Source organism: Stegodyphus dumicola, chromosome 5, assembly GCF_044657685.1.
Source record: "Stegodyphus dumicola isolate Sdum_Otavi_A_Nest chromosome 5, ASM4465768v1".
In the NCBI taxonomy this organism is placed as follows: Eukaryota; Metazoa; Arthropoda; class Arachnida; order Araneae; family Eresidae; genus Stegodyphus; species Stegodyphus dumicola.
This window is the reverse complement of record NC_140772.1, coordinates 189147944-189173509: the sequence shown is the minus strand read 5'-3', so window position 1 is coordinate 189173509 and position 25566 is coordinate 189147944. Positions and strand designations below refer to the sequence as shown.

General features: G+C 30.1%; 1 protein-coding gene across 3 annotated transcripts in view; it reads right to left on the bottom strand.

Annotated features, from left to right (window-relative positions):
* Positions 1-9946: 9946 nt before the first annotated feature.
* LOC118206101 (uncharacterized) overlaps positions 9947-25566 on the bottom strand; it is a 279989-nt gene continuing 264369 nt past the window's right edge. For 2 of the 3 annotated variants that reach the window (XM_085817487.1, XM_085817486.1), the window contains 3 exons: positions 23221-23322; positions 17326-17751; positions 9947-17205 (listed from right to left, as the gene is read on the bottom strand). In XM_085817487.1, coding sequence (XP_085673613.1) covers positions 17341-17751; positions 23221-23322 — 513 coding nt within the window. In that variant the 3' untranslated portion in view covers positions 9947-17205; positions 17326-17340. The remainder of the gene's footprint in view (positions 17206-17325; positions 17752-23220; positions 23323-25566) is intronic. The other variant, XM_085817488.1, reaches the window with a different exon arrangement.

The following is a 25566-nucleotide window of genomic DNA, read 5'->3' as shown; positions in this document are numbered from 1 at the left end:
CACTTTACAAAAAATATCTTGGATTTTATTGTGCACACCCATCTAACACCACTAAAGATTTTCTAAACCTTGATTTTTTTTTCTTGTGAAAACATCACTTGGATTCTTAACATGATGCCACGCATCTACCACAGAATCTCATAACACAACTATTATTGAGCTTACCGCAGCCTTGACTTTCTTAACAAGGTACACAAAATGGAATTATTCTTAACTACACTGAAGAATATCCACACTGCAGCGTATTTTAAATTTGAATTATAGTCACATTTGTGAAGGAGAACTCAAAGTCTTAAAGAACGAATATACATCTAGAATTAATATCCAGCCATGGAAAAGAAACTTTGTCGCCTTTTTCCAGCTTGGAATATAAAAATTTCTTAACTGGGAATACTTTTTTCAACAAGTAAATATGATCCCTTTTTTTTTTTTTTTTTTTTGCTGAGTCCCATAGCTTTTTAACGTATTCAGTGTAACTTAACTAAAAGTACCTGGTAAGACCCGCGTAATGCTAGAGGGCGCTGAGAGCGCCATTGAGTGTGTTCAGATAGTTGATGGAAGATGTGACGTAGTGATGATGTGAGATTTCTGAGATTGTTACATTATTATATATAATTAAATCAATTTATATTTTATTGATTGCCTTAATTGAAATTTTATGTAATACTATGAACACCACACTATTAGAAAGTTGGACTACCACTGAATCTTCAAACCACTGATGCGCATTTGGTGCATCTCAGCCGAAAACCAGGTAAGAGAATCTTTATTGAATTATGAAACTGAATTATACCTAGATAGAAATTAAATATGGCTGAAAATCTGTCAAAGTTGTTGACGAAATTAATTAACAAAATAGAAGTTACTATTAGCAAAGAAAACGAAACAGTTGATCAGTTCGAAGCATTTTTGGAACAATTAATCGGAAAAGAAACTGACTTAAATTCTTTAAATGATATCTTTTATTTAAATTGAAAATCTTTTGAGCGTCGAGACAGGAATTACAAGTGAATCAGATGCAAATCTATTGAAACCAATTTTTATGAAATTAATTGCTTCAGAACTCGTTTTAGAATTTAATCGCATTCAAGGCGACAAAGAATTTGACTTAAAAACTCTTTTGCAATTCATTAATAAAGAAATTCGAAGCTGTGAGAGATCCTTTTCAATTAATAATTATGAATCATCGAATCAGCGAGGGCACTTATTTTCCCCTCAAGAGAAAATAAAAAGTAAAAATTCTACTTCCGTTAGACATAACTCTTCAAGACCTCCGCATAAGAGTTTGGGAGCATCACTTGTATCAGTAGAATTAGTTACTTTCGATTTCACGTCCATTGCATGAAGCTCAGTAGGACTCATGATGTCAGAGGTTTTGTCAGCCATAGCTGCTAATTTTTTAAGTTTGATATCAGAAGAGGCCAATATAGCTTGCATCTGGGCTGGAGGCGTTGAAGCCACAATGATTTTAGTAATTCAGTTCCGACGAGAGGTCCAGCCAGTTCTTGCATTGATGGGCGTTTGTCGCCTAAATGAATGTCTCTCAAAAGTTTTTTTAATTTTTGTTCTTCAGAGTCAGAAAATACTTCAATCAATCTTTTATTAAGAGTGTCATAAGCATCAATAACTGGAGGAGGATCAATTATATCATTTACCTGACTTAAGATGTCAGTCTCTATATGGTATTTTGTGATATCGGTAGTTATCCCACTGTTAAAAAATTGGCTTTCAACCCGGCGAAACCAAATACTTGGATTATCTTTCCAAAACGGCGGTACTTTAACTGAGATTCTGTTGATTTCAGGTGCTTGCGTTGAAACGATAGTATCGTCTTTAACAAACATGTTCGAACGATTAAAAACGTGTTGTTTTTAATGCCGTAGTCACTAATTTGGGGTCTGATTAATGGCTAGACACCCAATTTAGAAAAATAAATTCTTCAATTAATCAAAATACGTACATGGCAATAAATAACAGGAATTTCAGCGATGAGTAAAACGCGTACATGAACTTGTAAAAACAGAAGGCGAAAGTTCTCTTTTGCAGTCGCACAGAGATGATAGTCTTATCGCGCATGCGCGAAGAGGTTTGGTTATGGCAAAGCACACTAGGGCTATCTGCCTAAGGGGAGGGATGCCTTCGTGGAGGACTTTCTAAGGATGCGCGAAGAGGAGAACTCGGCAAAAAAGAATACTATATTGAAAACATATTCAGCCTTAAATCGATAATGGAAAAGAGCAGGAAATTGTTAGAATTTTCCTGAACAATGGTTCACACCGCTCCTTTGTTTTGTCAGCTATTTCCAAAAGGTTTAACTTTCCAGTTCCACACAAAACGTTAAAAAACGCTTCCTTGGGCATAATATAAAATCTGAAAACTTTGAGATATATTTTATTTTTTTACCATTGAATATGCCGTGCAACTGATGACTGTTGCAGCTATGCTTATCTTGATACAATAAAATCTTCTCAACTGCTCCTCAGTTACTGGAGAGCATTCATTCTGACGTTCAATGCTATTTCTAAAGCGCTCCTTCTGTACTATCCCTTTCAGTGCTTCTAATGTGCTATCATCTGGCAGGAGATTCGAGTCAACTACTAAGTGATCCTCCTCATCGTGCAAATTTGTAAGAATATCACAGACCTCACTCAGCTGGATTTGGCTATCCATTATGTTAGAAGTTTTATCCTACCAAATTAGGCTTAATATCGGTCAAGTTCTTTTATTCTTGAGTTTTTATCTTTTTTTTCATTTGCAGCATTAGACAACCAGCATGCCTATTAGTCTTGAGAGGGATCTTGACATCTTTTCCTTCGAGAAGAAAAGTTATCCCAGGCATAACCAAGTTTCTAAGTGGCTTTAATTAATTTTCATTTTCTATGCTTGCTATGCATATACCTGGCGACAATCTGGAAAGCGATCTTGGCAGATTTTTCTTGGAGGAAGTCATAATCGCCGCCTTAACCAAGCTTCTAGATAAAGTAACTTTAATTTTCTTTTTTGTCCTTTGCCACTCTGAATATTCTACAAGTTTCAAAAAGCAAGCTGCCACAAAATTTAAGGAAGGAGGAATAATATTTATCTTTCAACCTAATACTTTTTTCTACTAGAGAAAAAGTAATTGATATACAGTCAAAAGTCGTTAATCCGGACTCGCCGGGACTTCGGCGATTCCGGATTATCGATTTTTCCGGATTATAGATCATCAGTTTAAATCTCGTAAGATGGCATGCAGAAATTCTAAAATTAAAAATATGAAACCGTAATTTATGAAATAAAGAACAATTATGATCTAAAGGGTATCAAAATTTACCAAAAAAAAAAAAAAAAAAAAAAAGAGCTTAATATTTATTTGTTTACTTTATTAAACATTTCTTTCAATCTAAGTTGTTTAAGTTGCTTCGTTTTATGTGATAATACTTTCTCTTTAATTCTATAAACAGACATAATTTCTTGTTCAGTTACAAAGTTCCGCTGTTCAAGTCCCGTAATTGCTGTGCCGAGAATACCGACTAACTTGTCAATCGAAATTTTTTCGTTTTCACTAACCTCTCTGTCACCTTCTTCATGTCTTTATCCGTTTTTTGCAGCAATTCCACTTTTTGTTTGATGGACATCGAAACATACTTTCGTTTTGCAGATCCTTTGGGAGCTCCAGCATCGGAAATTCTATTTGACATAATCGAAAGTTCCAAGTTTACTTTTATAAAATTGCTCTTACAGTCTGCAAAAAATAATAAACCGGATCCAATTCGAAGATTAAGGAACAATGCAATCATCAACATTAACTGAAATAGATAATTAGATAATTTTAGCTTATACCGTCCGTTATACATAAAACACGCACGCGAAAACGTATTCTGCACTTGCGCACACGCATATGCGCAGTCGTAAAGGTCTTACGCGCACGCGTAAACGCCTATGCGCATGTGTGGCATGCGCAGAAAGTTTTTAGCTTTGAGGTCCGGATTATGGGTGTCCGAATTAACGACTTTTGACTGTACTAATAAAATGTATGCAATAAATTGATTTTGTTTCCCCTGCATTCCCCTGAAAACACAAACAGGATTTCGGGAATGACATAAATGATTTAAGCTCACAGTAACAAAGACAGAATTATCTGCCAAAAATGTTTGCTAATTATTCACTACCTTGGACTTGTATTTATACATCTCTTTGATATTCACTCCTTTCTATACGTAAGTTGTTCCAATTTATACAAAGCCGAGGAATTGATATCATTCATTGGACATCAGGCAAGTAAGTAAATAAGAAAAATCTGATGAGACACTACATGAATTTCTTATATAGCCTAATAAATTACACATTTTTGCAGCACTTCATTTATTCCTCGAATTATTTAACTTAATTAACCAATCTCTCAAAGCAAGTTGGAAATGTCATCAAAAATCTCAAATTTTGAAATTAAATATCCTGGTCAATCTTTGTCGTGCGAGTATCAAACTTATCATAATTTTATTTTTTTCATAACGACTATAAAACTTTCTTAAATTAAGTACAAGAACAAAGAGACGGCATTAAGAATTAAATTTTGTTATTTGTCGAAAATTTTCTTTTTTTTTAATTTGGCATTGTCAAAACATGAATATTTTCGTCATATAAAACACTTCACCAAGAAGAGTAGTCATGGAAGGTATCGATAGGTTAAGTGTCGTAGAAGTGTATCATCACGACCAACGATTGCGAAAATAGACTGGGTAAGGGCTTTTTAGCTGGGCAAGGGTATTTGTGTCTAACATATATACACTTGGTTCTGCCGATTGCAATAAAAAAAAAAAAAAATAAAAGGAGATGTGCATAAATAGATATTATAGTAGTTCCCTATACAAAATTCCAACGTTCTAAAGCCAACTGTTTTTGAATTATGCGAGCTACATTCATACATACGTATACTGCGGGGAAAAAAAGGGGGCTACAGTTCTATATCTCCCGTTCTACTGGGCCAATTGACGAAATTCAATTTGCTTTTTTCATGTTTCGAAAGCGCGATTTAGGATATGAATTATATTTATATATAGCGTTGTTCCAATGTAGGTATTCTGACACAAAATCGGACTTTTTCTGAAATGACATGCCAATTTTTTTTCATATTTCGATTCTATGACTCAAACTATGCCAGACTGCCAAGTTTTGTAAAAATCAAAGTAGTTTTTAAAAAAATGAGGTCTAAAAATTTGAGCTCCTCAATGTTAATTCAAATTGGTATGTATTTATTAATATCTCTTTTTTTATTACACTTCCTTGATTTCTTCTTTCACAGTTCGAAATTTAGGTTCATTCCAAATAACATTCACCCAATTTTTATGATTTATATTTAAAGTTTGTATTTTTAAATAATTTTCGAAAAACGTTTTGAATTGTAACCTATAAAATTTTTACCATCATCTTAAAGAAGCTGTATTTCTAAGCATAGTTGCAAAAAATTAGACCTTTTTATTCAAAATTGACGAAGATATACGTGAATTTATATATTGGAGGGTTTTGAAATTTGGCATATTTGTTGAAAGCGATAATAACATCTAATGTGGTTTACACACTTTGTTAAAATTATTTGGAAGTAGAAACAAGGAGGTTAGAATAGAAGGAGGGAGGGGTTCGCAGTTTTCTCCACTATCGGGGGAATGAAACTCCACCGAACAATCGGCTTCCATGTTTCTAACTTCAAAACATTGCATTACGACAGTAAAACGTACGTGTTTCTAAGCTGTTCCTTGCATGTATTTTGAGAAAAATATGATAAATTTATAACGAAATGCTTTGCTATTGTTAAGTTCTTGTTTTAAAGTTATAAAGATGATATCCGTAATTTACTACGTACAGAAAATCATTAAGAAATAGTTCGAAATCTAAATGCATTAAAGCCTTTAAAAATGATGCTTCTGCATATTTCAAGAATTTGTTTAGGTTTTATTAGCAACCTGTTGGGTGTACTTTCTAATTTCTCTTTTAAGAAGTGATACATCTGATTTATTCACAATATTACCATAATTTATTAAAGAATCATTTCATATACAAAATTTAGGAGATAGGAAAGAAAGTTATTTTTATATGCTTAAATACTTCAGCTTTAAGTTGTACTACACTAAAACAGAAATTCAAATATTATTTATTGGCTATTGCAGTTATTGTAATAGCTAATTTCAGGAGACTGGTACTTGATGCAAATTTTTTAAAGCATTCATTGGCATAAAAATTAAAATAATTCTTAATTTCAATTAAAAAACACATTGTAACCTTTAGCCATCTATCAATTTTTAGAAGTATTTTAGGGAAGTATTTAGGGAAGACATTATAGTGGAAAACCTGCGAAAAGTGTTAATTTTGATTAAGCTACAGTAAATGAAATAACTTCATGGAATCAAAAAATCTAAAATGCTTAAGTAAATAGAGATAAAAATAAACAGGGAATAGATTTGCATTATACATGTCAAAAACGACAGCTCATTAAGGGATGATGGATTTAGATGGTTGCTCAGCTCAGTGCATCTCTAAGTTATAAAACTTAAAAGTTTATTAAATTCTAACTTATTTCTAATGCTTTTCCTGATCAGAAAATTTCTACGCATAATGGGAAAATGTCTTTGTCTGATATTGAATAAAAAATGCAACAGTGCAAAAAATATCATCATATTTCATATTTACGAATCTCAAAGAAATTGCCTTGAATTAAGCTGAATTACAGAAATATACCTATATAAATTTTTGGATACATCTTTCCACATGTTCAATTGCACAAATATTTTACTTACTTTTATCACTATACGGCCCAGAAATTTGTAAGTTTATGCAAAAAAATTTTAACAACAGAACAGTTTATCTTGATCAAATGCACAAATTATATTTGTGGTGATGGCGATAAGGAGCGCGCCTTGCGCCCTCCGATAAGTGTGGCAACCCTAGAGGAGAAGTTTCTTACGAGTAGCGAGCAGAGCGAAACAGGCAGGCTGTCGGGCAGTGTGCGCGAAGTTCCTAAATAAAGCTTAATTTTTATTGTGCACTATGTCTTGTTATATATTGAATTTCATTTTGATCTATTCTAATTTTGTAATCATGTAAAAATACCCGACAGTACGGATACTCTGAGATAATTTCATAACCTATGTCGTTCCTTTGAATAGCCATTAAAGGAACTGGGGGGAAACTCTGTGGTGATGGCGATAAGGAGCGCGCCTTGCGCCCTCCGATAAGTGTGGCAACCCTAGAGGAGAAGTTTCTTACGAGTAGCGAGCAGAGCGAAACAGGCAGGCTGTCGGGCAGTGTGCGCGAAGTTCCTAAATAAAGCTTAATTTTTATTGTGCACTATGTCTTGTTAATATTATATTAATGCAGTAAGAACATAATCTGTGATATGGAATTTGAGGATTGGTGGTAAAAACATAACAGGAAATTTCCATATATTCACAAAGGTTCATAAAACGTAAAATGAATAATTAATACATAAAAAAAAGCATTGCTTTATTTAACACCTTTAGAATTCATAAAAATGGTAACAAATGATTTCTTACTTTTCATGAAAATTATAAAACGAATTACCTAAAACGTCCTAATTATGCAGTTTAAATCCTAGCATATATCACTGTATGTTAAGGAACGAAGATACCAGCTACAAACAGAAACATTAAAATGTATTTAACATATTCAGATTATTATTAAGTCCTCTTTTTCACATCTGGAAAGAAAACAACATGACATTGTTATATTTTTTAACATAGTTATCAAATTACATAAAAAAAGAAAATCAATACTTACGCGTGAAAACTAATCCCAGGAATCTTTTTCGAAAATCTATTTGTGCATCCATATGCAACACAAGTTGACATGTTTCAAAAGAAAAGAAAAGAAAAGAAAAAAAAAAATAATAAAAAAAATTTTGCAATTAAAGACTTCCTTGCACAAGTCACAGCGATCATAGTAACATGGCCGCCAAGCTTCACCATTTGAGTTGAACCTTCTCTCCTTCTATTCTAATCTCCTTGAGTAGGAATGATGTGACATTTTTTCCATTCATGCACAATGTAAAAAGGGAGAGGAAAATAGGTTGCCATATATTAAGAAGTTCGCCAAGTGAATTAGCGAACTAAGCAAAGTGAACAAATACGCCAAGATAATTTTTTTAATTCCTCTGTCAATTTTGCACCATATTTAAAAAAATTTAATATATAGGCATAATTTGAGTCGTAGAATCGAAATATGGAAAAACATTGTCATGTCATTTCAGAAAAAGTCCGATTTTGTGTGAAAATACCTATATTAGAACAAAGTTACGTATAAATCTAATACAAAAGTCGTTAATCCGGACTCGCCGGGTATAGATCATCAGTTTAAATCTCGTAAGATGGCATGCAGAAATTCTAAAATTAAAAATATGAAACCGTAATTTATGAAATAAAGAATTAAAGGGTATCAAAATTTACAAAAAAAAAAAAAAAAAAAAAAGAGCTTAATATTTATTTGTTTACTTTATTAAACATTTCTTTCAATGTAAGTTGTTTAAGTTGCTTCGTTTTATGTGATAATACTTTCTCTTTAATTCTATAAACAGACATAATTTCTTGTTCAGTTACAAAGTTCCGCTGTTCAAGTCCCGTAATTGCTGTGCCGAGAATACCGACTAACTTGTCAATCGAAATTTTTTCGTTTTCACTAACCTCTCTGTCACCTTCTTCATGTCTTTATCCGTTTTTTGCAGCAATTCCACTTTTTGTTTGATGGACATCGAAACATACTTTCGTTTTGTAGATCCTTTGGGAGTTCCAGCATCGGAAATTCTATTTGACATAATCGAAAGTTCAAGTTTACTTTTATAAAATTGCTCTTACAGTCTGCAAAAAATAATAAACCGGATCCAATTCGAAGATTAAGGAACAACGCAATCATCAACATTAACTGAAATAGATAATTAGATAATTTTAGCTTATACCGTCCGTTATACATAAAACACGCACGCGAAAACGTATTCTGCACTTGCGCACAAGCATATGCGCAGTCGTAAAGGTCTTATGCGCACGCGTAAACGCCTATGCGCATGTGTGGCATGCGCAGAAAGTTTTTAGCTTTGAGGTCCGGATTATAGATCATTCCGGATTAACGACTTTTGACTGTACATATCCTAAGTCGCGTTTCCGAGATATAAGAAACACAATTTGAATTTCGTCAATTGGCTCAGCAGAATGGGAAATTTAGAAATGTCCCCCCCCTTTTTTTTACGAATCGTACATAAATCACGAAAAAATAGCTTTTAATCCATTTGAGGGGGATAAAAGGCAGAATAAGCCACTAAAATTATGATAGGTGATTTCAGTTTTTCATAATCTATATCCATAATTTGTATCTCTTTATTATCTAACTAACTAAAGAACAATCTGTTCATTTAAACTTCTACTGGAACAATTGGCAATATCTCTTCCAATATTTGGCAGGATTTCATAATAATCGAAATAAAAATAAAATACGTCAGCTTTTATGACTGAAATGCGATTTGTTTTCCCGAAATCTTTTATAGTTTAAATATAAGCTTTTGATATTCAAGTTGGTAACAAATAAGATGGTTGTTTTTATAATTTTATAGCCGAAATTTTTCCAATTTTCCCTTTTCTAGCGTTAATTCCATTTTTCATACACTCAACTATCCAGAATTCGATAATTCTCAACCCATTTACTGTACTGTATTTTGAATCTTTGTAATTATTTATTGTAGCCACCTAAAACTCTTATTTACTGTCTAGAGTTCAGCTACAATACAATGCAATAATCATTTAAAATTTAACAACAATCAATATAATTTACATTTATTTAGGAATCTTAGATCCAAGCAACAACTAGTGGGATGACTAAAATCTATAATAATGTAATAAAATTTGTAAGGACTGAGTTTGCTTATGTTCACAGTTTAAATTCCAAATAAAAATTAAAAGTTACTAGTATATGTCAATGAAAACATTTTATTGTGAACCACATATTTTCGACATTTTTATTTACATGTTCAACTGAATATTACACAGTTTTTATTTACATAATATTTAGGTGAATGTTCCACATTCAAACAAATATATTAATAGGATTTTTAAACAATAAATACATTTAATAATTTGGTGAATAAATTTGCTGATAGCAAGCCAAATAAAAAGCTGCACAAACTACTTACCCAAAACATATGACACTGAATATAAAAGGCTGCATACATCCAATAGAAAACATAGTTAAATATTTTTTTCGATTAATGCAGAAAATATTGTTAATAAAATTTTTCGAAAAATAGTTTTTCTGATTTATGTTACTTCCATTTGTTTATCAATAGGCTATATGTATATACTATGTGGAATACGATAAGTAATGAGAAAGAAATCAGATCTTTTAGATAATTCCCCTGCATGCTGAAAACATAAATAAGATTTTGGAAATCATACAAAGGACTTACAATCACAGTAACAAAGAATGAATTATCTTGAAAAAAAAGTCAACCAAAATTTTGCTAATTATTCACTACCTTGGACTTGTATCCCTGTATCTTTTTCGTATTCACTACTTTACATAGGTTTATGGGCATAAGTTTTCACATTTTATACAATGACGAGGAATTGATATTATTCAGCCAGGCATTAATAAGTAAATAAGAAACAATCTGATAAGACATTACATGAATTCCTTGTATGGCCTAATAAATTACACACATTTTTTGTTGAGGTAACTTGAAAATGACATAAGAAATTGTAGTTTAAAATTAAATATCCTGGTCAATTTTTGCCATATGTGAGTCAAACTTCTTGTAATTTTATTGTTTCCAAAACAAGTATAAAACTTTCCAAAATATAAGTATAGGATACAGGAGACTATTAAAAATTAGATTTCATTACTGGTAAAAAATTATATTCTTTCTTTAAATTTGACCATGCCTGAGTCTGAATATTTTCACCATTTTAATGTAATGGGAAGCATATGAGTATGATCAATGATTGCAAAAATAAAGGCCAGGTGAAGATTTTTAAGCCAGGTAAGGATGGGATGGATATACATATGTGTGTGTGTATGTGTGTGTATACACTTGCACACACACATATTTGTTTCTGCTTATTGCAATAAAAAAGGAGGGTGCACAAATAGGTATTATAGCAATCCTATATAAAAAATTTCAACATTTGATGGCTAATTATATTGTCCAAATGCGTATTCCCATTGAAATATGATACCTGAATTTTTCAATTACATTACTTCCTTTACTTCATACAAAGAAGTAAAAATGCACAGAACAAATATATAAGGCCATTTAGAAACTGATGGAAACAAAGTTTATGCTGGGGGACTGATTACAGCAAGCATGTCCAATTAGTTGATAGTAAAAAGATTTGCAAGGAATGTATGCCAATGTGTATTTAAGTAGCATACATGGCTGGGTATAGTTGAGATTTTTATCATTATTATGTTTAAGAAACAAATACAACTTTTAAGATAATTTTATTATACTGATAAACTTCAGTTTTTCTAAATGAATATTGCAAAGTAAAAAAAAAAAAAAAAAAAAAAAAAAAAAAAAAAAAAAAAACACCTTTTGAAATTTTACTCAATTAGAAGATATGCACAATATCTAGCCTTTTGTTTTTCATTTATACCTATCCTCAAGAATTTTCATTTCACTAATCTGAATAATTGTTCAGAAAATTTATGCTGACCAATTTAATCTACATGAAAGAAAGCTGTACAATGATCATTTCTCATAATACATTTAAATAAAAATTAAAAAAGCAACAACTGTTTATGGGTGATATAAAAATTTATACAAAGCTACCCAAGTAATAGTATCCCCAGATATTTCAGTACAACAGTGCTTTTATTGGCATAAATATAAAACAGATGTATATGTAACATACCACATTGTGACGCATATAAAACTGCTACAAAAAACACTGTTCCTAACTGCATAAACACATATTAAATTACAATGTTTTGTGTTTGGGTAAATTTTTAAGATATCCTGTATGATCAATAAAAATTGCAGGATATTTAAGCTGTAATAAACTAGACTGTAATGCCTAAAACACAAAATATCTAATTAGTTTAAACGTATGAAGTAATGGATTATTTTTATTTTGACACTCACAAATTTTTTTGAGTGACACTATTCAAATGACAAAATTGATGATTAAAGTTATAAAACTTACAACCACAGTTTTGCAAAAATAAAGAAGAAATACCATAAAAATTTTAATTTTTACAAAAATTCTATAACAAAATTAACCTTAGAATTGTTTGTTTTGTTAGGAAACTCTTTTCCTAAGACACCAATATCAATGTAAAGTTGATTTTTACTTAACTGTAATTTTTATATCATGTTGAAAACTCATATATCTGACAAAATTTCCTTATAGAAAGAATATTTTTTTTTTTTTTTTTTTTTGACACAGCAACAGATGATTACTTTATAACATGTTTTCTTAAAGAAAGAATAAAAATTTGATGATACTCAATTAGAGTTTCAGCTTAAAGAAGAGAGAGATACTTGAAATGCAGAGATTTGACAACTTATGCTATTTTATGTATTTTTTTAAATGTAACTAGAAAGTTTATACAAATAAAAACTTTTGTACACTATTTATAGATTTTTAATCAAATTATACACCTTTAAAAAAAACTAGATATCAGTATCACACAATTTTTTAATAAAAAATGCACACTATGAAAGCAACTTGCAATTACACTGCTTAAAAACCACTGTATATACACTGTGCAAAAAAAAAAAAAAAAAAAAAAAAAAAAGGAAGGGGGACAGTTCTATATCTCCCGTTCTACTGGGCCAATTGACAAAATTAAAATTGTGTTTTTCATGTCTCGAAAGAGCGACTTAGGATATATATTAGATTTTTATGTAGCACTATTCTAACATAGGTATTTTGACACAAAATCAGGCTTTTCTGGACTATTTTTTTTACATATTTCGATTCTATGACTCAAATTATGAATTAATATTAAATTTTGTAAAATTTGGTCCGAAATTTTTGGAGAAATTGAAAAATTTATATTGGCACTTTTTTTTTAGTTGCGCCATTTTACATTGAGCATAAGAGGAAAAAAATTCACATCGTTCTTTCTTTCAAACAATGTTCTTTATGTTATATTTTTATGTTATTATTTTAAATATTTTTTCTTTTTCAAATTTCATTTTATATGTTTAAGTTGCACAGTTTGTTTCAAATAACTGTTTTAAAAATTTCTATTTACTCATTTGAACTGTGAAGTTTAAACAAAAGGTGCAACATTTACTATTTTTTTTTTTTTTTCAAATAGTTTTCTTCATACTATATTTTTTAGTCAGAATTATTATTTTAGGTAATTTTTGAAATTTTAGACTTTTATTTTAATTTTTTGTGAGCATTCTCTTCAGATAATTGTTTTAAAATTTCTTATTCATTCAAGCGAACTGCACATTTTAAATACATTTATTAATATAAATTTTCCAGAATTTGATTTTATTTGAATTGCATTTCTTTCGCAAGAATACTTTGTGACCCAGACTGCAATGTTAATATACAATACAGTAAAGCACAGTTAACAAGCCTTTCAATGTTCCGTTCAGAAAAGATATATATATCTGACATTTTAATTTAGGATGACTTGTATACATTGCTTTAAACAGTTTTATAATTGTGCCCATTGCTTTACACAATTTTTATGATTCTATATTTAATTTCTTAAAATGTTATTAATATTTTAGTCAAATATTTTATTTTTGAAATCGCAAGAATCAAATACCATAAAATAAAAAAATAAAAAAATAAAAAAAATATAAAAAATACTAAATTTTATGCAAAAACTTATTTTTTCTTCTTAATTGGCTTGCTTTTTTTTTTCAGGCATTCTGCAAGTATTATTAAAAAGGCATCCAACTTTTTGAAACACCTTAGTATTTCTGGCATTAATTTTAAATAAATTTATCGCCTTCCATTTCAAAAAGGGCCCCAAAACGACCGAGCGGTAAAGTCGCTGAATATCGATAGTTTGCTCCAGGGTTCGAATCCTAGCAAACGGGTTAATTGCATGCCCATTTTCGTGTTTTTTTCTCATGTGTAACATGTATACGAGCTGGTTTCACCGAGGAAAGTTCTTCACGAAGGCATCCCCCCTTTAAGGCAGATAGCCCGTCTTTGCAATAATCCAAATCAATCCATTTCATCAGTATTTGGTCAGAGCCTTTATCATTCTTTACAGGCTAAGCATTTTGAAGGTGTGAGATGAAATGAAAGATTGTTTCCATCAAGAGGGAAAATGTCTTTAGCTGATATCTATATACGTCACTGGATAAATTCCGGAATCTTTAAATACTTCGACTGAGAAATCATGGGATGCTCCGTTTATGATACGATATGATGTTTTATGAAGTAATTTAAATTTATACAACCATATAGTCAAAAATCACTTTAATCTGCAATTATATCGCTTTTGTCTTTTCCATTAGCACAAACTGAATTGCTGCTATTTGCTGGTGCACACGTTCAAGTGTTTTCTCCTTGAACTCTCAACTTCCTTGAAGTAGATTCCCCTTTAAATTTTTGCTTTCCGCCCTGCCTGATTTCCTTCTACATTTGTTTTCAGTGCTGACACAAGAAAATTAAGATTTTTAGTTTGTTATACTTCCATAAATTTTGCATTCATGTCGATTTTTTTTTTTTTAAAATATCAGTTGCATTAAATGCATTTCAGCTGAAGACAGCTTCTAGACATTTTAACTATAAAGTTTAAAACAAAATCCAAAGGATTAATATTTTAATTAAAAGATTTTTGTTAAATGAGAAAGAAATAAACCACTCCAGCAGCGCTTTTCCTGTAGCACAGTGTGACCCGATTCTTATATCGGATGCAAAAAATTTTAATCATATTATTTAGAGTTTTTAAGCCTAAAAATTTCTATATCAAAGTAGATGTTTTTTATATAATCTACAACATAAGAGAAAATTACTACTTAAAACATTCATTCTAAGAGGATTAATGTAAAAATTTATGTTTATATATATGTTTTTTTCCCTAAAGCTAGGACATAAACTAAAGTGTCAACATCTTGTTTGCTTAAAAACATTGTAAAAATAGACATCAAACAAACTTTTGTCAGTTTTAGACAATTCAATTTAAATGAAGTAAAGTAGCAGACGATAAGACGTCGAAGGTAAAAATTTACTGTTACACACACACACACAAAAAAAAAAAAAAAAAAAAAAAAGAGTAAAAAAGAAAGAAATAAAAAAAATTTAAAATTGAATAACATCATCTATAATTTAAAAGGGAAAGCTTTTCATATAGTATTAATAAATATTTATTACGCAACATTGAAGGAAAAAATTTCATATAATTAATTTTCCGTAACAATTTATTTAAAATTTAAGGTTAAAAATAGCTGTGGCAATTCACTGTAACAAAATCCATAAACTACATTTGGTGTTATTATTGCCCGCAAAAAGATGCCAAATTTCAAACCATGCAAATATGTAAATTCATGTATATCTCAGAAAATTTTGAATAAAAAAAGTCTAATTTTTTACAGGTATGCTTAGAAATGTACCTACTTTAAGATGATGGTAAATACTTTACAGGTTATAATTCAAAATATTTATTAAAATTATTAAAAAATATAAATTTTTTAAATAAATCATAAAAAAATGGGTGAATTTTATTTGGAATGAACCTAAATTTTGAAATGTGAAAGGAAGAATAGAAAAAGTTTTATAAAAAATGAGATATTAATAAATATATACAAAATTCAATTAACACCGAGGAGCTAAAATTTTGAGAGATAATTTTTTAAAAAATACTCGTGCAATTTTTATAAAACTTGGTAGTCTGGCATAATTTGAGCCATAGAATTGAAACATGGAAAAAAATGGCATGTCATTTCAGAAAAAGTCCGATTTTGTGTCAAAATTCCTATATTAGAATGATGCTATATATAAATGTGATATATATATCCTAAGTCGCGCTTTTGAGACATGACAAACACAATTTGAATTTTGTCAATCGGCCCAGTAGAACAGGAGATGTACAGTCTGTCTATCATAAGGAAAACTCTCGGCAGTTAGTCTACAGCTGTCTGTTGCCATAGAAACGAACCTCAACAAATTTTCCATTGGGGTGTCTAAAGGACGAATGATAAATTCTTTTCCTCCAGCCAACAGTTGCCAAAAACAAAATAACAATAAAGCAACACCTGATTTGTCCCTATTTGAAATATACTAGCCCTGTTGCTATAGCGACCACCACCCACCAGAAACTGTGGCAGGAGCTATTCTTCTCGTAGACAGACAGTAGAACTGTCCCCCCCTTTTTTTTGTGCATTGTACAATCTAAAAGGCAACATACACAAACTGAAACACTTAAATTAGGTCTTAGTAACAGAACGCAGATCGGATTAAAAATGAAAACACACAGAATATTTCTTCATGATAACTTAATTCATTTTAAGTTATAATTTAATCTGAAATTTTTATTTATTTTGAATTACTATTTTCTGAGCACAATATTTAATTAAAAAGGTAGCTAGGGAGTTAATTATCACTAAAAATGGAATTATATTTCCTTTTTATAACCACTACACATAAAATTTAAAACAAAGAAGTTACTACAAAAATTTCATTTTTGCAAATTGCAAGGTAAAAATCGTAATATAGTTTACATACATTTTTTTTCCCTAACATACCTATTTTCTTCATATTATATAATTTTTGCTTAAAATTCAAATTCTAGAAACACACACGAAAACTCTTCTACAGAATTATATATTATGAAGAAATTCATGATATTAAATAAACAAAAGCAAATATTTTACTATAACTGAATATTGTTATAAAAATATTTCCAAGAAAAATGTTTCATTGCATGGATGATTTTCAGTTAAAATGTGTTAACTTTTCATGTACAAAAGTAACACGTATATAAGATGATGATACACTCAAAGCATGGAGAATCGAATCTAGATTCAGACATGAAAGTTCATACAGAAAATACTGATGATGGCTATCTTGTATACATCTTATGCAAAAGAAGATATAATGAATATTGCCAAAAATGGGAATATGTATATAAACAAATGATGTAAATACTCCACAAACATTTATTTATTTACAGAGACTTCTATTCAAGTCATGATTTGAAATTTTTCAGCATGAACGAAGAATTACCAAAGACTTGTTTCTTTAAAGCCTTCTCCTAAAAAAAAAAAAAAAAAAAAAAAATATATATATATATATATATCACTTTAAGCCCTTAAACAGTAATACTAGCAAATTTCCATCTTTAATGGCCATTACAAATACAATACTATAATACCTTACTTCCAATCATTTATTCAATTTCCTCAATTGTAACAGATGACGTATGAGTTGTTTTTTCCTCAGCTTGTTTATCTGGTAAGATATAGCAATCATTTTCAGTAACTATGGGCTGTGAAGATGTCGAATTTGATGCTTGAAATGGAGGATTTGAAGGATGTGCTGGAGGATTTGAAGGATGTGCCATGCGAGGAACAACAGGTGGTTTAGTGTGAAAAACAAACCTCTGGGGTTGATTCCCAAATACATTATTTAGTAAGGGAATATTATATTGCTTGCCACCGATAGTTGCTCTAGCATATGTCCCAGGTCTTATATTCATTGGACGTTGTTGTATTCTTATCTGTGGAGCAGTATTCATAATGGGCTGTTGAGCTGATGCTTTCCTTATAGCTTCTAACTTTTGCTGATCTTGAGACACACGCTTTAAGAAATATGAAATAATATTATAACAAGGGAATTATGACATTAGAAATCAGTATAAATTAAATAATAATCTGAAAACACATACACAGTTTCTAACCAAGTAATTTGAAAAACCAGGAAGTTTTCACGCTATGCAGCAATACAATATCGAGAGAATGTCAAATTAAATTCATTTTATAATGTCTGATTCAAGCTACTGAACTATTTATAATGTGGTTCTGATGTATAGTAATTTTTATACTAACAAAATCCTGAACATAAAGAAAAGTTTTTAATTGTTTAGTATGTCAAATATAATAATAAAAATAATAATCAATGTACGTACAGTTATACAAACTTAATGTTCAATTTATTGACGCAAAACGAAATTAAATTCAAGTATTATCTTTACACATTGGTTGAATCTTCATAAAAATTTTCACAAATGTCTACAGTAGATTCAAACAATCAGATCAAATTAAAATTAATAAGAAAAAATATGTTACACATTAAATGCAGAAGGAGTTGATGGAATTTATATAATTTAAGTTTCACTGAGAGATGACAATTTTACTGCCTTAATTTTCTTTAAGAATGTATCACCATAACATTCTTTGTAGCATCTAAGTGAAAGTGATGATCTAAATTCTGTTCTTTTTTCCTTGTCTGACTGAATATCTATTCACATTCAGCATGACACTGGACCCCTGACTTGGACGATAAGCTGTGTTACACCCATAATTAATTTTTTCTTATTTATATCAATAAGTAAGTTATATTTGTGAAGAAAGTCAACTTCTAAAATACTCTTGTAACATCAGCACAATTATGAATGGAAACTGAAAATGAAAGCATAATCCCAAATCAAGCTTAGCAGTTTTATACTATATGTGGAGATGTCTCTGTCAATAGCTGCATACAGTTCGTATTCAGTTTTACATTTATTCTGAGAAGTAGCTGGAATTATGCTTACATCAGCACCACTACTGGCAAGAAAGAGCAAATTTAAACGTCAGTCATGAACAAATAAAAGAAATGTGCAACAATCCCTCATATTTTCTGCAGAAAACTTTGCTGTTGAATCTACCTCCATCTGTGTTTTCATGGTTTTTGGAATGGCTGTTTACCCAAGTGCACAGGTGGGCAATATTTCTCTAGAATGCATTTTGGTCTAATTCAAAAGTGATGGAAATAAAATTTGCCATTGAGATCATATTTTTTTACGAATCAGCTTCCACATCATGTAGTGTTCTCACAGATAGTTTAAATTCTGTTCAAGAGATGGCACCACCTGTCAAATCCAGTTGGTAATCAGTGAAGTGATGTCAGTAGTCACGTGAGACTTCGCGTAAAGAAACTATGCGATTAACTCTGTTCCTGGCTGTTGTTGGTGAAGCACGTGCTCACCGGTCTTCTGCTTCGTGATGTCTTCGTAGCTGTAATATGACTTTTATGATTTTTTACCTACGTGGACTTGCTACCTGCAAAAATGCTTATCGTGTGAACTGCAGTCAGTGTGACTGTGTATAAGTAAACGTGTATTGAAATATATATCTTTTCTAGTATTAAATAAAAATGTTAATATTACCGAGCCAAGCTATCCTCATTTTATCTACAGCAACAACACACACCACCTAAAATGCACATGAATTTGAATCCCTTCATCTTGATTGAATGATAATTTGATTATTTTTTCGTTCAAGAAAAGCAATTTTATGCAACAAATCATTTATAGAAATGGAAGGTGCATTAAGAATAAATACTTCTGGTTTGTGATTCATATTATTAATTTTAACACGTTGAGTGCCATGTCAGCCATCTGTGGCTGACACTAGACTTTCCATTTAGGCCGCATCAGCCATCTGTGGCTGACAGCTTGTAACATGATATATAACTATACAATTTACACTGTTTTATGGAATTACAGAAAAATTATTTAAAATTTACTTAACTTTGATACATTACAGAACTAATGGATTTCACTGAAACACGTAAGCATAAAAACGGTTCTATATTACAGCTGCTAACTAATGTGACAACTGTCTTAGTCTTTTTTCTGGCCATTACTCTACCAGCTTCAGTTGCATTTTTATCATAACATAATTTACAATATTTCCGTACTCCAGAGGCTTTTCCTGGTTTTCTTTGGAGTTTATGTTGTCGTTTTTTAGATATTCTTGCATTTTTGTTCAATGGAATATCTTCTTTCCCACAACTTGTAAGGGATAGCGCTAATTCTTTCCGGGCTTCAGTAATGCTAATTTTCTGCTTTGTAATATGTTTGCATAGAATGTAACTATTTACAAAACAGGCTTAGTGCGTAACGTGTTGAATGAATGTCTATAGGAATCACGTTCCAAACGTAAACTATCTTCTACTGCGATAAGAATCGCTGGCCCTACGCTTTTAAGCGACGTGCATGGCCTGAACGGGATTGCCTAAGAAATATGCTTGCCGCTCAATGTGTAAGCTAACTTTGTTAAATCTTCATCACTAACTAAAAAATATATTTCTTATTGAATCACGTAGCTTCTAAAGGCATAATGTTTTAATTAAATTTTTAGATACATCAGTAGCAACAACTGATCTTTTTTTTTTTTAAAGCTGGCTTGGTTTCATGTTGCCAAACTCAATACTAACGATCAAACATTTAAAGCGTAGATTTTTGCTTTCCTTAAACAAATGTAACAGTTCAGTTTTAGAAATTGATTATTTTGTAGCACTTTCGCTTGTTTCAATATCCCAAATGTTTTCAACGAACTTTGGCTTAAGTTATGAAACTAAATAATTAAATTTCATTTCTTCTGAAACAATGTTACTGATTTTGAAGTGAACTTCAATTTGGGGGGGGGGAAATCTGATGTGTACGCCACATGACTTCCTTGTATTAGAATATTAAATTATATGCATTTTTTCTTGCATTTCATTTAAACTTATTGGATTGAATTAAATCTACTTCGCCGACAGCACATAAACCACAACAGAATAAATGCATTCTTTAAAATTCACTACTATTTGTTTACCATGGCGACACTCTGGCGCTAGATTCACTTAACAGTATTAATAATTATATAACAGTTAACTTATATAATAATTATATAACGGAAACTAAGTTAACTGTTACATAATCCAATAATTATATATAACAGTTAACGTATATATTTCGTTCATATTATAACTCATAATGCACAAAATTTATATCATTTAAAGAATAGAATTATCTAATCGTTGCCACATATTCTATTCAAATATTACAATAAAGCTAGAATGATGTATAAAAGAAATTAAGCAAACAAAACAAAAAAAGAAACAGTTTTTCACAGACGATTGAGTATTTCTAATTTAATTAATTCAGTTCTCACTTTGCGAGAAGGCAAAAATACATAAAAACTCAAAATATCTATATTAAAAATTACGAAGTAAATCTCAAACACTTATTTCCTCGAAAAAATTCCAGAAAGAATTAAGCATGATTTAATTGGCAATAATAAATGAATGCGTTATCTTTGTTGTTGCGAAGCTAAGTTTCTCTAGACTGGCAACAAATCCACTAGTCTCCTGTTTCAAATGTAAACATCAATGGACGCCATTAAAAACAGACCTAGCAGCAATTAAACAACTTTAAAATTGCTGATAATTCTAAAAATATTGCATATTCTAAAAAAAGGCATAAAATCCTTAACCGGAAGATAAAAACAACATAATTCAATCATTTTTAAAGCAAAAAATGTACAATTTACAAACATATAAGAGTAAAGAAACTGAGATCACTGAGCCGGGTAACAAAGTAGATATATATATATAAATATATTTATATACGTTTGGTGCGGCCGATTGCAACCAAAATACGAGGTGCATATCTACATGTTATAGCAGTCCTATATACAAAATTTCAACGTTCTGAGGCTACTCGTTTTTGAGTTATGCGAGATACATACGTACATATGTTCGTACAGACGCCAGGAAAAATTCTCTTCAGAATTAATTTTAAAGCAGTTTTATAATTTTTTTGAAGGAAAAGAGTATTTTATTCTGTCCTTACGTACAGATATAACGCAAAAACATCGTTAAATTGCATTCGATAGCGGTCAAAATGGATATTTTTGTTGAAATATGCTGCCTGAAACTTTTCGCGATTACAATACTTCCTTTTTACTTCATACAAGGAAGTAAAAAAAAGGCTCAGGGTTATCAGTGCAAACAAAGAGGGTATTTTTACAATCACCTTATGAAGTTCTACTGACTGCATCAATTCTTTCACAATAGTTTCAGAAGACTCATTTGTTGTCATTTCAGAAGTTAAACTGAGCTAATAATATATGGCCTTTAACTACTGATATTCAAACTGAATTACAATGGAAAGAAGCACTACTGATTAAGTAAGCTTACTATATATTGTTTTTTAGGCCTGCTACGTAGAACAGCATAAGAAAATCAAAATTTGAAAACAAAATCACCACAAACAATTATTTGCTGCCATTTAACAAAAAAATAAATAAATACCAATATTAACAAAATGTGAAAGTTAATTTAACACGTGCTAAAACATAAAATATTTGAAATTAAAAATAATTATTATTCATGCAATAAACGAACCATTACAAAGGAATTCTCAACTCTCAACAGATGTGAATAATTTTGAGACCTTTAATTGATGTTTTTCTAACCGGATATTCAATTACCTTTTATCCTGAACTTGATTTATCACATCATGCAGATAGTAAACTTTCTAAATGGGAGATTCTTATCAAACTCATTCATATTACTTGGGCGGGGGGACTATCCATTTAGACCGCACAGCAATAGGCCAGAACATGTCTGTAGAATGTTTATAATGCATCAATAACAGTTGTTTTATTTCTTTAGTACAGCCCACCCCTTTAGTTTAGCTTAAAACATAGAGACTGCTGATACCAGTTTTTAATAGTCCAGCCTTAATTCATTAAATATTTTGCATTAGTTAATAACATTGTTTATTCTCAGCATTGAATCAGAGATTTAAAATTTTAAAAGTTTACTTAACCCTCTGAGTGCCATGACCAGATAAAGTCAGTCATTAGATTTTTTGTCACTTGGTATATATTGGCTTATAATTTAAGATATTTTGCTCCTTAATTTTTTTATAGTATAAAAGTCATCTTAATAAATGCAAGTTTATGAAAATAAAGAATAAAATAAGGAAATATACAAATTTAACTAATAAAGACTATTTAAATACAAAACTTCATGACAGATCCCAAACCCCACACTGCTCAGAGGGTTAAAAAGAATCAACAGATTTAAAGTAAAAAGCCTTAATTAATTTTTTATACAAAAAATATATATATTTAAAAAACATTAATGTAGCACACTTATTACTGTATACTACTTAAAAACACATTTTATATAAGAAAAATTAAAAAAAATTCAAATAGCAAATTATGGATGATAAAATTATATGAATCAAAAAATAATTTAAACATGCATGCAATACAATAAAATAACTTACATTGAATATAACTTCATGTTGTTTACTAATATCTTTGATAATCACATTCAGTTCATCTAAATACTTATTAACTGCTAAAGGAACAGAGCCACGAGAAACAAACTAAAGAGAAAAAAAGTTTATTATACATGTGCAATGTGCATTATGAACAAGTACAATTTATTTACGAGTAAAGGCCAATTCTTGCATAATCCAACAGGTAAGATTTTATTAAAAAATTCAATCAAAACTGAAAACCATATACCAAATTTAAATTGTCTCATAAATCTAACTATATACATATATATCACTAAAACTGTGAATAACTAACTGATAGTCAAATTTATTTAAATCTATCAGATGAGTTGAAAGTAAATGCTTTCATTTTCAACTTCCATTTGAAAAATAATGCACTTCCTCTTTCTGTGCAGTTTCTCTTTCTCAGTTTTCCCAACTTTTGAATGCTTTGTCAATAACACAAATTTTAGTCCAGTTCACAACTGTAGTAACTATCAAGAAATGATAAGATATTTCTCCCTCATTTGCACTCTTGCTTTTAGGAATGATTCCAAATCTCTGCTATACAGTCAAAGACAAAAAAAAAAAAAAAAAAAAAAAAAAGAACCACATATTCTGCTAGTTTTAGATTCAAGGCTCTGACTTTTGCTGAGCAATGCTATTGATGGAAATGAATATATTACCTATGAAGTGGATGAAAACAATGGTGAAACAGAAGATAATGATATTCACCTCAACTTAATTCAAGCACAAATGTGAAAGGATTGGTAAAAAAATTTTTAGTCAGCTACCAATATTAAGAAACTTGATTCAGATCAAATAAAATAAAAATGATATATTTCTTTCAGTTACTTAAATTATAATTCTACTTCTGTAATCAAATTATTTTAAATCATTTTGAATTCACATATAAGGCAGCCCCAACATTTCAGCAATAAAAGATTGCTAAAAATTCTTGGTTTATACAAAAAAATAACTGGCGATTTAAAAACTCAAAACACAGATTTAGTACTGTTTGAGAGAACATAATTACCACATAATTTGTATCTCATTTCTGTATTGTACCAATATATGTAAGAGGCTAACAAACTAGTGTGGTAGGAGGCAGCATGAACTCTTCAGAGGCAGAAAGCAATTATTACATCTTTGTGGAAAGCAGGTGTTAAAAAGTACCATACTGTGCATTTCAACTTGGCTGTTGTTCTGAAACAAATTCATTTGTGAAGACACTTTCATTTCATATCAGATACTTTTCAGACATAAGGAATTGTTTCATGGAAATGGATACATCTGTAACCAAATTTACCAGGAGAGCCCTTAAAAACAAAATCTAGAATTGTTTAAGATAAAATTCACAGCTGTCAACTTTGTAACATGGAAACAGGGAGTTTCTGGAAGGTTTTTGCATTGTGTAGTTCTATTGTGTAGCAATGCCATTTTAAAAGAACACTAAATTGACTTAAATTCACTTTATAATGCATTATTATTGGATTATATATATGATTCTGATCCAAAATATTTAATTAGATATATTAAATTTTCCAGCCATATTTAAAAAAAAAAAAAAAAAAACTTTTAAACAATGGAAATAAATGTATAAAAAGAAGCAATTTCATTTACTTTCAAGTACAATCAATTATAAGAACCTGAAAAAAATTAATTTCTTTTTTAGATAGCTATAAATCAGTAATAGCAGCTAAAATAGCATCAAACACATTACAGGCATTTTATTGTTGCCATATGAACTCAGCCAGTTATGACTGAAGGTTTTGACAAGTTCTATCATGTCGTTTTTTATTTCTCCACTTCACAGAACCCAACAGTTTTTCAATATTTTATATATGAGTGCTGGTTTCCAAACAACAAAGCCATTTTGCTTGCTATTCTGATGGGATGGCCATTTTGCTTGCTATTCACAATGCATTTCATGATGATATTTAACCTCATTTTATATCCGTTTCTCATAAATTTGTGTGAAGAGTAAAATATTCCTTTCTAAGTGCAACAGCTTTATTTTCACTTAATGGTAAATTACACTGTCATAATTTTGAATCTAGAGGTGTGGAGAGACAATTTTTTATGAATGAAAGAAAAATGATTTTAAATTCTTATTACTTGGTTTTTGATCTTAAACAAGGATGCATATTAGAGTAAAGTGAAAAATCTTTTTTTTTTTTTTTTTTTTTTAAATTCATAATGCTTGAGTCATTATAATGGTTTCAAATGAGCTAGAAAAAACTGTATTCAAATTTCAGTCCAAAATATTCACATATGGAAGTTCCACACCTCAATTGAATATTTTTACTGTCTTTTTTAATGGTTTTATTCTTTTTTTCATGAATTTCTTTG